Source organism: Bubalus bubalis, chromosome 20, assembly GCF_019923935.1.
Source record: "Bubalus bubalis isolate 160015118507 breed Murrah chromosome 20, NDDB_SH_1, whole genome shotgun sequence".
NCBI classification, from domain to species: Eukaryota; Metazoa; Chordata; class Mammalia; order Artiodactyla; family Bovidae; genus Bubalus; species Bubalus bubalis.
This window is the reverse complement of record NC_059176.1, coordinates 49,450,628-49,463,792: the sequence shown is the minus strand read 5'-3', so window position 1 is coordinate 49,463,792 and position 13,165 is coordinate 49,450,628. Positions and strand designations below refer to the sequence as shown.

Genomic DNA, 13,165 nt, shown 5'->3' with positions numbered 1-13,165 from the left:
TGTTAGAGCTTCAGCTTCAGCAGCAGTCTTCCAATGAATATTCAGGGTTGATTTCCTTTAGGATTGACTGGTTTGATCTCCTTGCAGTCCAAGGGACTCTGAAGAGTCTTCTCCTCATCTGTAAAATGGAATAATAATAGTACCTACCTCAGAGGTACTCTTAAAAGCATTAGGACGCGTTTTACATGAAATATAAGGGGAGCTCGGCACCTAGATGGTGCTCTGTAAACACTGCTGTCTCTCCCCCTCCCTGTTTCTCTTTTTGTTTCCTCTGCTGCTTTGGAAGCCGTGGGTCTTTAACCCAGAGGGCCCGGCTCTGGTTCCCCATCTCACGGTGCGTGCTTTCAGCCCTGGGTGGCCCAGCACAGCCAGCCTCCAGCCCGCAGTGTGGCCCAGATCTGGCAGGTGTTATGGCTCCCCACTCGTTACTTTCAGTTCTGTTCCATTTCTGGAACTGCGTTTTTGAGCCCATCTGTGCCCTTTTACTTTTCTCAGCTCCTATTTTTTCAGTCGTTTCCGTATATTTGGAAGAGATGAAACAAGTCAGCTGCCTGCTATCTCGACCTAAACCCGGCTAAATTATTTCATCAGTCACACAGAGATGATCCTTGTCGTCGTCAGGTATCTCTGAAAATGATGTTATGAGATAAAGGACAAAAGCAGCATGAGTTTACATTAGCCAGAGTTGTGAACGCAGCAGATAACTTGTCCTGGAAACCACAGAGCCTGCCAGTCTGTGGATTCATCAAGATTTCCCCCAGCAGGTCTGGCCAAGAGTGCGTCACATATGTTAATTAAAGAAATCGTTTTGGGGTTTTTTTCCCTAACGACTTTAAATGCAGAAAAACTTAGACTATGCTTATATTTCAGTTAAATTGCTTCTTTCTCAACCTGTAAAATGTCACTATCCAATCTTTTCAGCTTTTAGGTTAAATCGAATAAGAGATCTGACCTGACCGGCCCAGCTGTTCAACTCTTCTTCAAGATCAATTTGTATTCGCAGCAGAGAGGAACTGGTGACATAGGTATGTATTGGCGAAACTCTTATTTTTGCCTCTTCTCCCTACCTTCCCAGCATTCGTAAGTGGTGAGTGAAAGTGGGGGTGCAGGGACTTATTTTATGTTTTTAATTCAATGTGTCTACTCTGCTGCTGCTGCTAAGTCGCTTCAGTCGTGTCCGACTCTGTGTGACCCCAGAGATGGCAGCCCACCAGGCTCCCCCGTCCCTGGGATTCTCCAGGCAAGAACACTGGAGTGGGTTGCCATTTCCTTCTCCAGTGTATGAAAGTGAAGTCGCTCAGTCGTGTCCGACTCCTAGCGACCCCATGGACTGCAGCCCACCAGGCCCCTCCATCCATGGGATTTTCCAGGCAAGAGTACTGGAGTGGGTTGCCATTGCCTTCTCCGGTGTCTACTCTAGATCAGCCAGAAAACTGGTCAAGCCACCCAGTGCCGCCTTCTCCTCTCTTTGCGATTAAGAGGACAAGGAGAATGTCTATTTCAGTTTTGTATCACCAGCATCGTGCCAGAAAAACTGGAAATCCTCCTAGATTTTGGTTTCGGCCCCCCACTCACTACACTTAAAAGTCTCTATGAAAATTAAGACAACACTATTTCAATCAACTATACTTCAGTAAATAGCAAGCCGTGTCGTCTTGGATATTTGTTTCAAGTTGGTTTGACTGGCAGGTGGCAGGGTTTTGGAGATGTGAGGGACAAGGACACAGGTGGGACCACCAGAGCATCTTTGAGGGTGGTGCTGTGTGCTTGTTTAGGTCACAGGCCCCCTGGAGAATCTGATCATATCTGCAAGCCCTCTTCCCAGAAAACTGTACAAACATGCACATTTTCACACATAATTTCAGGAAGTTCCCAGAAACCCATAGGGGACCTACGGACCCCAAGTTAAAAGAATCCTTGTTTTAAAGGTTTGGGGAACAGCCTTTGAGAGACATGACCCCAGAAGTTAAGTTTTAAGGAAACGATCAGCTCATAAAAGGTCAAAGGTTGATGCAGCTGAAAAGTATATTCTGAGGTCCAGCCTTGATTCTAAACCATGCCAGATAAATTTAAAAAAGTGATTTTCTTGCCCTGATGGTGAGTTAAGGAACTGGGTTCTTTTTTTTTTCAGCTGGACTATAGTTGATTTACAGCGTTGTTAGTTTCCCGTGTACAGCAAAGTGATTCCGTTATACATAGACATACATTCTTTCTTTTTTAGATTCTTGTCTCATATAGGTTGTCACAGAATGTTGAGTCGTGTTCCCTGTGCTATACAGTAGGTCCTTGTTGGTTATCTTATATATAGTAGTGTGTGTGTGTGTGTGTGTGTGTTTATCTCAAGTTCCTCATTTATCCCTCCCCCACGCACATTTCCCGTTTGGTAACCATCAGTTTGTTTTCAGTATCTGTAAGTCTGCTTCTGTTTTGTAAATAAGTTTATCTGTTTCTTTTTTAAAATTAGATCCCACATATGAGTGATATCATATTTGTGGGATCTTTGATTGCCTTTCCTCACTCAGTTGGAGCCCCTGCCAGAGTTGGTCTGCCCTGTACTTGCCACAGTCGCCTCGATTTTAGGAAAGGGCTTCCAAGACCTCTCTGGCCTGACCGTCGGTCTCAGATGAGTTCGTTTGGTTCTGCCCCAAACACATATTTGAGAGATTGTTTCGTCCTGCCTCTTTTCTCTGTACCGCTGGCCCCTGGGGTTGTCCTGCTGTTTTCAGCAGAGGCTACTTGAAACCATTCCAGGGGAAGCTGTTGCCATAGCGACCTTGGCTGCCAGGAGTTACCATTTTCTTCTTTTTGTTAGCTTGTGGTTTCCCTGATTTTGAAGGTAACAGCTGATGTTCTGATTTCCTGCAGTGCAGCAAGGAAAAGATTGGATTTTTGTTATTGTTGTTGATGTCTGTTTTTTTTAAAGTTTGGAGGGATGTATGTGAGTGTCTGTGTGTGTTTTGTGTACAAGATAAAGCTACCTGAAAAGATGAAAAACTAGATATGCGTGTATATTTTCCATACTCCAGTTTTAAATTTTGGTCTAGCAGTTGAATGGTGGTCCACTTTTAGCCCAATTTTGGAGACTAATGACTGTAGGCAGTTGCCTTCAGTGGGGGGAAAAAGTGACCAAGTTCCATTTCACATCGCCTGTGACTCCCAGGCATAAAGACCTCTGGGAGCTGGGCTTAGTCTGAACTTGACTCCAGCGCCAGGACTGCCTCCAAGGGAGCAGGTGGCTGAGTCAGGCTCTTCCTGCTCTGAAAACAAAGCTGGGGCCCACAGGCATGACAGCCGCACCTGGTGGCCACAGCAGTCCCATCTCACGTCTGTCCAAGGCTGTAAACACAACACCTGATGCCCGGCCAGGGCACCAGGTGCAGGTGAGTTCAGGAAAGTCAAGGCTGCCTGGTAACAGAAATCAAAGCTAGTCTCCTGGTCCCCTTGTACCTTTCCAGCTGGACTTCTTTCTCCTGCTCTCATCAGGTTTTATTTATTTCTATTTTACACTTTTGGTCCTGCCACACTGCATGTGGAATCTTAGTTCCTAGACCAGGGAGGTCGGACCTGCACTGCCCATGTTGGAAGGTGGATTCTTAACCATTGGGCCACCAGGGAAGTCCTCTCCTGCTCTCAGCAGGACGCTATTCTCAGCATTTTCCAGTTTGCTCATCTTAGAAATAAATGCTCATTTGTTGTTGTTCAGTTGCTAAGTTGTGTCTGACTCTTTGTGACCCCACGGACTGCAGAACCCAGGCTTCCCTATCCTTCACTCTCTCCCAGAGTTTGCTCAAACTCATTTCCATTGAGTCTGTGACACCATCCAACCATTTCATCCTCTGTCACCCGCTTCTCCTCCTGCCCTCAATCTTTCCCAGCATCAGGGTCTTTTTCAATGAGTCGGCCAAAGGATCGGAGCTTCAGCTTTAGCATCAGTCCTTCCAGTGAACATTCAGGGTTGATTTCCTTTAGGATTGACTGGTTTGATTTCCTTATAGTCCACGGGACTCTCAAGAGTCTTCTTCAGCACCATAGTTTGAAAGCCAACACCCAGCCCAGTTTATCAGTGCTCAGGATTTTTGTGACCTGGGTTGTTGCCAGTTCATTGGCGGCTGTAAGGGCACCGATAGGAATTAGTCAGGGTGGGTTCTGTGGGCCCTTCTGGATCGTCACCGTTCCCACTGGCTTTGTCTCTGTGTGGTGGGCTTTTCCCTCTACACATGCTTCTAAACCCACCTGTACCCCTGCTCCCCAGATCAAGATGAATGCCATGATGGAGACCTCCGAGCTCCCGGCTGTATTTGACGGGGTGAAGCTGGCCGCGGTGGCTGCCGTGCTGTACGTGATCGTCCGGTGTTTGAACCTAAAGAGCCCCACAGCTCCGCCCGACCTCTACTTCCAGGACTCAGGGCTCTCGCGCTTCCTGCTCAAGTCCTGTCCTCTCCTGACCAAAGAGTAAGTAGACGTCAAACCCACCTGTACACCTGATTGCTGATCTGTCTGTCATTACACTGTTCAAAGAAGAACCTTCTCACCATGGGTCCTCAAGGCATCTATGTAAAATAGTGTCACTGACGTTAAAATAGCCACCATCTCTGTAGGAGTCTGGCACTTGAATCCTGGCGGGTAGGGGACAGACTCAGATCTTTGTTGCCCGAAGTCATCCCTTCTTCCACAGTGTGGTGTCATCAACCATGTTAAGGACTTTGCAGAAAACTGTTGTTGTTTTTAGGTAGATGCAGAAAACTTAGACAGTATTTTGCATGTGTGCAGACTCAGTTATTTCCGATTCTGTGTGACCCCATTGACTGTAGCCCACTAGGGTCCTCTGTCTGTGGGATTTTCCAGACAAGAATACTGCAGTGTGTTGCCTCTTCCTTCCCCAGGGGATCTTCCCAACCCAGAGATCGAACCTGGGTCTCCCACATTACAGGCAGAGTCTTTACCACCTGAGGCCAGTTCTAAGATAGAAGTCTTCCTGACCCCAAATAATTAATGAGCAAAAAAAAGCATAGGTTTCTTGGGTACCCTTGGTCTGCCCTATTGAAAAATATACATTAGCTAAGAGAATCCACTCTAAGAGAAGGTTTTCATTCTAGTTCAGTTCAGTTCAGTCACTCAGTCATGTCCAACTCTTTGCAACCCCATGAATTGCAGCCCTCCAGGCCTCCCTGTCTATCACCAACTCCCAGAGTCCACCCAAACCCATGTCCATTGAGTCAGTGATGTCATCCAACCATCTCATCCTCTGTCGTCCCCTTCTCCTCCTGCTCTCAATCTTTCCCAACATCAGGGTCTTTTCAAATTAGACAGCTCTTCGCATCAGGTGGCCAAAGTATTGGAGTTTCAGCTTCAACATCAGTCCTTCCAATGAACACCCAGGACTAATCTCCTTTAGGATGGACTGGTTGGATCTCCTTGCAGTCCAAGGGACTCTCAAGAGTCTTCTCCAACACCACAGTTCAAAAGCATCAATTCTTCGGCACTCAGCTTTCTTTATAGTCCAACTCTCACATCCATACATGACCACTGGAAAAACCTTAGCCTTGACTAGATGGACCTTTATTGACAAAGTAATGTCTGGCTTTTTATTATGCTGTCTAGGTTGGTCATAACTTTCCTTCCAAGGAGTAAGCGTCTTTTCATTCCAAGTGAACCAGATTTCCCTGCAGAAGCCCCAGCTCTGTGTTTTGGAGGTGACAGGGGTGAGCACAGCTTCTGACAGAAGTAAAACAGTAGTTGTGAAAGAGACAGAATCTGTGTTCCACACCACACATGCTGTTTCCAGGAGACGCATTTGACAGGATCTTCACTGAGGCACGTGGAATCTAGTTCCCTGACCAGGAATCAAACTTGGGCCCTCTGTATTGGGAGCACGGAGTCTTAGCCACTGGACCACCAGGGAAGTCCCTGAATGATTCTCTTCGAAGAACAGATGGGCAGCAGAGACACCTGAGATTCTGGGCTCTTGCTTTGTCCTCTTTGGTTGTCTAGGCATTTCCACAGCCAAGGGTAAAGAGCTGTGGGCTATGGGTGTTTTGGGTGTCTGTGTACAGTTTGCTTGTTAGTTGTAATGCCGTGACCCTAAAAAGTTGTAATCAAGCTGAAAGAGACTTATAGCTCAGTTATATTGCCTAACACCTGTGAACTGCCATGTACAATATAAATCGTGGTGACCTTGGACCTGCCCCTGCTGAGGGGATTCTACATCATAGTGGGCTCCACAACTATGATCAAGGGCGTGGTGTTCTTAGTAAGCAGTGTTTGCCGTGGAAACTCTCCTCTCTGAGGAGTGTGCACAGCGTTGGTGTGTTTTCAAAATCATCCAGCGTTTTTCTTCCATGTTTAATTTAGATAATTCACTCATCTGAACTGGCAAGGAACATTTGCATCCCCTACTTTCAGATGGGGTGGGATGCAGCTGGATCCAGTTCCTGGGTCTCTGTTTGTAGAGAGCTTTTGAAAAACCAAGGTTTTAAAAGCCCTACAAGATTATAGGCAGATGAATACAAATTTTCAGCCAGCATCAGTTCCTGAGTAATTAGAGGAAGCCCTGGGAAAGCTTCTCCCCTCTAGGCTGTTTGGAAAACATCACGTAAGGTTTCAGTAAGGTTTCAGTTCGTCGCTCAGTCTTGTCTGACGCTTTTGCAACCCCATGGACTCTAGCCCACCAGGCTCCTCTGTCTATGAGGCAAGAACACTGGAGTGGGTAGCCATTTCCTACTCCAGGGGATCTTCTCGAGCCAGGGATCAAACCCGAGTCTCTTGAGTCTCCTAGGTTTGATTTCACACTAATTGTTCAAAGCATTTAAAAAAAAAAAAAAAACTGATTTTTGGCAGGGTTTTTCCTAACCTGGTTTCTTGGTTTCCTTTGGAAAATAGCCTGGAGACATACGTCCAACAATTTCTCTTTGCTTTTTCTTCTTTCTGTACACTTTCTCGATGAACCTATGGAACTTCAAGGTTGGATTTGTTTTCCTCGCATTTTAAGGATGGGGAGATGAGGAATAGTAAGAGGGGGAGCCTGGAACCAAGTCTGTGACCCCACAGCTGGGTCCTTTCTTGTCCACAGGGAGGAGGAACAGTGACCTTTCTGAGGGTGCAGGCGAGGGATGGGAGGCAGAGAGCAGTAAGGGGCCAGTCCAAGACAAAAGTCTTTAGCTGGGCTAGCCCTGGAGTGGCCTTCTGATTCCTGCATGACCCTCTCGCTATTTTAATCACTATCAGAAGCCGGTGGCCTTGATGTTTTTTCTCTGTGTGGCCTTTCTGGCAACAGCCTTCCGTGTGTTTGAAGCCGAGCTCAGGAAGCTTATCTGTTAGGGGTAAAAGTGCTTCTCCCGGGACTTTGAAGATTTTTTTTTCCTACAGGAAGCCTGTCTACGGCCTTTACAAACAACTGTCTCGGCTAAAAATTTCACTTAACTGATTTAAAACAAGCTGATGGGGTTATTCAGTAACCCTGACGGAAAGCAGCCAGTTAATTATGACTTACGTGCAAAGTCACGGACATAGCCTTTTGATGTTCTGGTGTAGGGGAAAAAAAAAAAAAGTCGGTGAAAGGTGAACAGTGAAAACATGTTAGGAGAACAGGGATTTTTTCCCCTCTCTTTTCAGCATTAAAGTCAGTTTTTAAGTCTGTCTTGAGATCACCTACCCAAAGATACATCAGAAATGAATTTTTCAATGTCTCGAGAGAAACTTTTCTAAGGTGAGGTGATACATCTCTTGTTCACTTAGCAACAGGTCAATATTTACCTAGTGATTCAATTTTTGTTCTCAAAAAGTGTTCGATTTCAGTGAAACAGGCAGACTAAAAAGCTCGAATCAGGATTATGAGAAAATTTAGATGGTGATACAGATCTCCATTTTTTTCTCAAATAAAAAATTTAATGCATGTTCGTTTTTTTGTTTTTTTTTTTTTAAACGGAGAGTAAGGTGAAACACAAAAATCATCTGTGAGTCTCTTCCTTGGGGATACACATCACTACTACGTTGGTCATCACGCCTGCAGGGTTTTTGCTGCTGCAGATCATTTCCCCCAACAAAATCAGGGGCATATGTAGCATTTGGTAACCTGCTTTAACACTTAGCATACCATGGGGACTTCCTTGGCGGTCCAGTGGTTAAGAATCTGCCCTTCCAACACAGGAGCCGAGGCTTCGATCCCCGGCGGGAGAACTTAGATTCCATAGGCTGCATGGTGTGGCCAAAATATTTAAAAACAAACAAAAAACAAAACAGTATGCCATGGACATTCATCCACACTGCTACATATCTTCTAACATTTGATTTTTAGCAGCTTCAGGATTCTGTCAACTATTCAGATTTCCTAACGGCTGTTGGCAGCAGTGGCGCAGAGAAAAAGCGTTGATCTGAAATGTGGGTTAGGATGCAAACTGAGGTCTTCTAAACAAGGTGGACCCCTGGACCACGTGACAGGCCCTCTGGCCCTTGGTTTCCTTGTGTGTGAAATGAAGCAGTCTTATAGAGCTCCTTCTCATCATGAAGCTATGACCAGAAAGTACTATCCAAGAAAGCATCAATTTTTTTTTTTTTTTATACATGTGGCACACACTACATAGACTTCTAATGCCCCAGCTTTTTGTTGGGGTGAATGACTCAATGACTAGAAGTCACAGAGGGTGTGATGAGATGAACATTCTAGAGTTCTGATTTACATATATCTCTAGTTTTAAGCTGTGAAGAAAAGGCTGAATGTTCCTGATGGTAGTTCTTTAATTGTAATGCATGAGAAAAAACAGGGCCGATTGAACCCATCATTCTAGCTGTGTTTCCTACCCCTTCTCCCATCCTAACTCAGATTGAAGCATCCCAGTGTGGCTTGGAAAATGAGTTGTGCTATGGACTGAATTGTGTCCCCCCAAAATTCATATATTGAGGACCTAACTCCTTATATGATGATATTTGGAGGTGGGGTCTCTAGGAGATTATATGCTCTAGATAAGGTCATATGGGTGGGACCTTTATGATAGGATTAGTGCCCTTATAAGAAAAGGAAGAGCACCAGTGCTCTGTCTGTACCATATAAAGACACAGCAAGAATGTGGCCTTCCACAAGCCAGGAAAGGTGTGCTCACCAGGAATCAGATTGGCTGACACCTTGATCCTGGTCTTTCATCATCTAAAATTGTGAGAAATAATTTCTGTTAGTTAAGCCAAGAAGATAAATTAAGTAAAAATAAATGAATAAAATGAAACTGGGCTTTCTCCTGCAGTGCCCTTTCAGCACTATCATCCTCCGAGTCTAGGGCCACTGCATCGTCACAAGCACTGAAAGACTTTCTTAGAAGGACCCTGGGTTGGGAGCCCTAGCGACCAGGTAAGGACCGGAACCCAAAGAAAAGGGTTTTCTTGTGTATCTGCCCACTCCTAACCATTCTCACTCCCTTTGCTCTAGGACAAGGGGACACTGGACCCTTTGGACTTTTGTTTTTTTGAGGACTTTGTTGAGCTATCATTTACATGTAGTAAAATACACAAACCCTAAGTATACAGCTCAGGGCCTTTTGCATATATATTCACCTGTGTAACTGCCACTCCCCTGTGCTTTACAGGAATGTCCCACGTCACCTCTTGCCTCTGACCCACTTTGTCACTATGCCACTTGAGTTGGGTTCTTTAAGCAGGCCAGCACCCAGAGTGCAACACTGTGACCCTGGCCTATCCCAGCCTCACCACCCATGGCATTTTGCATTGCCCATTAAGTGCCTGCCCCTTAGGCACTCGTCCCTGGCTCCCCCAAATCTCTTCTTTCTCTCCACCAAGATGCCTCCTTACCCTGCAAGAAAAACTTAACTAGCATAACTTTGCTGGTGGTCCAGTGGCTAAGACTCTGAGCTCCAAATTCAGGGGGCCAAATTCCCTGTTTGGGGAACTAGATCCCACATGCTGCAACTAAGAACTGGTGCAACCAAATAAATACATTTTTCTTTTTTGAGTATGTCATAAAAAAAGAAAAAACTTAAATAGCTCCTATTCTGAGACACTTTACCTGACTACCCTCAGCTCCTCTTCAGTCAGAATGAGCCCCCTCTTCCTTCTTCCTGTCCGAGTTTCCCCAGCATGTAGCTTCTGTGTCCATTTAACATATTTCATCTTTTTCTGCAGGGCTTCTCTGGTGGCTCAGTGGGAAAGAATCTGCCTGCCAATGCAGGAGATGTGAGTTTGATCCCTGGGTAGGGGAAAATCCCCTGGAGAAGGGAATGGCAACCCACTCCAGTATTCTTGCCTGGAGAATCCCACGGACAGGAACCTGGCGGGCTACAGTCCATGGGGTCAAAAAAGAAATGGGCAATGGGTTGGACATGACTTAGTGATAAACAACAACAGTCTTATTCTATAGAGGTTTGTACCTGTCTCTTTTCTTCACCAGTGGAGTATATGTACCCCAAATCAGGATCCATAGTCTTGACCAGACAGAACAGGATTCCAAGCCATTCTAAGTCTTAAGTGTAATGCTGTTCTGCCACTTGTTTTCCACAGACAGGTGTAGTTGAGGGATGTTCCCATTTTGGTTTGGTTTGGTTCCCCACTCCAGCTTAAGCAATCAGTGCTGCTCAGGGGCACTTCAGGGAATCAGGTGTACCTTCAGCTCTGAGCTTAGGGCTTCCCTTGTAGTTCAGTCAGTAAAGAATCTGCCTGCAGTGCAGGAGACCCAGGTTCAATCCCTGGGTTGGGACGATCCCCTGGAGAAGGAAATGGCAACCCACTCCAGTATCCTAGCCTGGAAAATCCCCTGGACAGAGGAACCTGGTGGGCTGCAGTTTATGGGGTTGCAAAGAGTTGGGCACGACTAAGTGACTAACACTTTCTCAGCTCTGACCAAGTTTTGCTTATTAGGAAGTCACTGTGCTGTCTCTGAAAGAGGATGGATTGGTTGTTTGGTCTTGCTGCTGCCGCCAAGTCGCTTCAGTCATGTCCGACTCTGTGCGACCCATAGACGGCAGCCCACCAGGCTCCGCCGTCCCTGGGATTCTCCAGGCAAGAACACTGGAGTGGGTTGCCAATTTCCTTCTCCAATGCATGAAAGTGAAAAGTGAAAGTGAAGTCGCTCAGTAAGTGTCCAGCTCTTCGTGACCCCATAGACTGCAGCCTACCAGGCTCCTCTGTCCATGGGATTTTCCAGGCAAGAGTACTGGAGTGGGTTGCCATTGCCTTCTCCGTGTTTGGTCTTAAGTCAGGGCAAACCCAGGTATATCCAGAAAGCAGTTTGCAGCCTCCGCCCTCCCCTTGTAGTTCCCATCACCAACCCTGGTTTAGAAAGTGAAGACAGGAAGCAGGTGCCCTGTCTCTGGAAGCTGTTATTAAAATGCATACATTCCCTGTGAGAAGCCAGGCGTCTACTTTTTCACTCATTAGTAGGCTCGTCAGTATGGATCGTGGTAGAGCTGAAGATGAAGGCTTTTAAGAAGAATGTGATGGAGCACTTAGCTAATAGGCAAGCCTAAAAACAGATGACCGAGGTGTTTTTATTAGATGCAAGAGACATCTGTGAAGCCCTGCACAGTCTAGTGAAGGGACACAGTGAGATCAAATCGTCAACCATATGCTTGTGGGTCCTTTCTTCCCCAGAGGCAAAAAAGGTAATAGCTTCCTTCTGTAACCCACTGCTGCCTGTATTAATAAGCTCTGGATTTTATTATTCTCCATGGGTTTGAGAGACACCTGAAACTTGGAGTAGAGGGTCACACCCATTCCAGCACCAAGCCAAAAATAGTAGCTGACTCATCTCTGCCAATGGTGCCCTTTCTGAGCACTTCCTCTTTGAAGCTGCTTCAGACACTCATCAAACAACAGCAGAAACCCTGTGACCTTTCCATGGATCGTAGTGGGTTCGTCTTCTGTGGTTTGTTTTTTTTTTTTCTATTTCTCTCCTCATTCACAAGAGTAGACTCCAAACAAGAATCCCATGGAAATGTTGTTCTCATCGTAATTAGTCCCTATCTTTAGTTTCCTGCCAGTGGTCGGTCATTAGCCTGGGTTAATGAACATCGGAAGATTTACTTCTCTGAGACTCTTGTTGTTGGGAGGTATTTTCAAAAGATCATTTATTTTAAAACCATTTCATTGTGAAAAAAAATTTTGAGGGACTTTCCTGGCAGTCCAGTAGTTAGAACTCTGTTCTTCCTGCAGGGCATGGGTTGCATCCCTGGTCTAGGAACTGAGATCCCATATGACACGTGGTATGGCCAGAAAACAGAAACAAAAAATGGTATTGGTTTCTACACACCTGTGCTTAATTATTTCTTCTCAGATGCAATATCAGTTCCCTTTCTATGCAGGCATTCATACTCCCTTTCTATCAGTAATATTCACTTTTCTTTTATTTATCCCAAATAAAGGCCTTTTTCTATATATAAAAATACCATATTGTTGCTGTTGTTTAGTCGCTAACTCATGTCCAACTCTTTTTCGACCATGTGGACTGTAGCCATCCATGGGATTCTCCAGGCAAGAACTGGAGTGGGTTGCCATTTCCCACTCCAGGGGATCTTCCCATCCTAGGGATTGAACCTGCATCTCCTGCATCGTCAGATGGATTCTTTACCACTGAACCACCAAGGAAGCCATTCACACATGTATATATATCTGTGTGTGTGTGTGTGTGTGTGTGTATATCCTAGTATACCAAGGACATATTAAAAAATTAAAAGTACTCAACAGAAAAGCACTAATTCAGATCGGTCTCATGTTGCAATATATGAAATTATTTTCCAGATCTAAAGAGCAAAGGGCTCAATATGTAAATTCCTATTCCCCTTTCCATTTCCTGCCTTGCCTCCTTTTTATTTTACTGTCTCTTCTTAGTGGTGGTGTCACAGGGGAAGCTAGGACAAGAATCTTGGATGTGAATAATTGGTGTTTTCTCAGTCTTAGAGGAAACCGTGCAAAAGCAGCTCCACGCGTTCCCTTCCGGTCACATTGCCACCCCTGGGCCCCTCCTGGGTAGAAATTCCGGAGCCAGCACGGCTTATTTATAGTGAGTTAAAGTTGAAAAGAATTTCATTATCTTGGGCTTAAATTCTTAATTCCTTCTTGTTCACAGAGACATTCCAAATCAGATTTAGATCCTTTCCTTCTTGGCTGCACACTCAAGCTTTGTCCTTTTTATAGGATAATCTCCTAATTGCCAGGAGCCTTAATTCTA

The 13,165-nt window shown here is 45.4% G+C and overlaps 1 protein-coding gene across 1 annotated transcript in view; it reads left to right on the top strand.

The window, feature by feature from the left end:
• ABHD2 (abhydrolase domain containing 2, acylglycerol lipase) overlaps positions 1-13,165 on the top strand; it is a 112,027-nt gene that overhangs the window by 25,790 nt on the left and 73,072 nt on the right. The window contains exons 2-3 of the mRNA XM_045163820.1: positions 922-1,025; positions 4,253-4,452. Coding sequence (XP_045019755.1) covers positions 4,259-4,452 — 194 coding nt within the window. The 5' untranslated portion in view covers positions 922-1,025; positions 4,253-4,258. The remainder of the gene's footprint in view (positions 1-921; positions 1,026-4,252; positions 4,453-13,165) is intronic.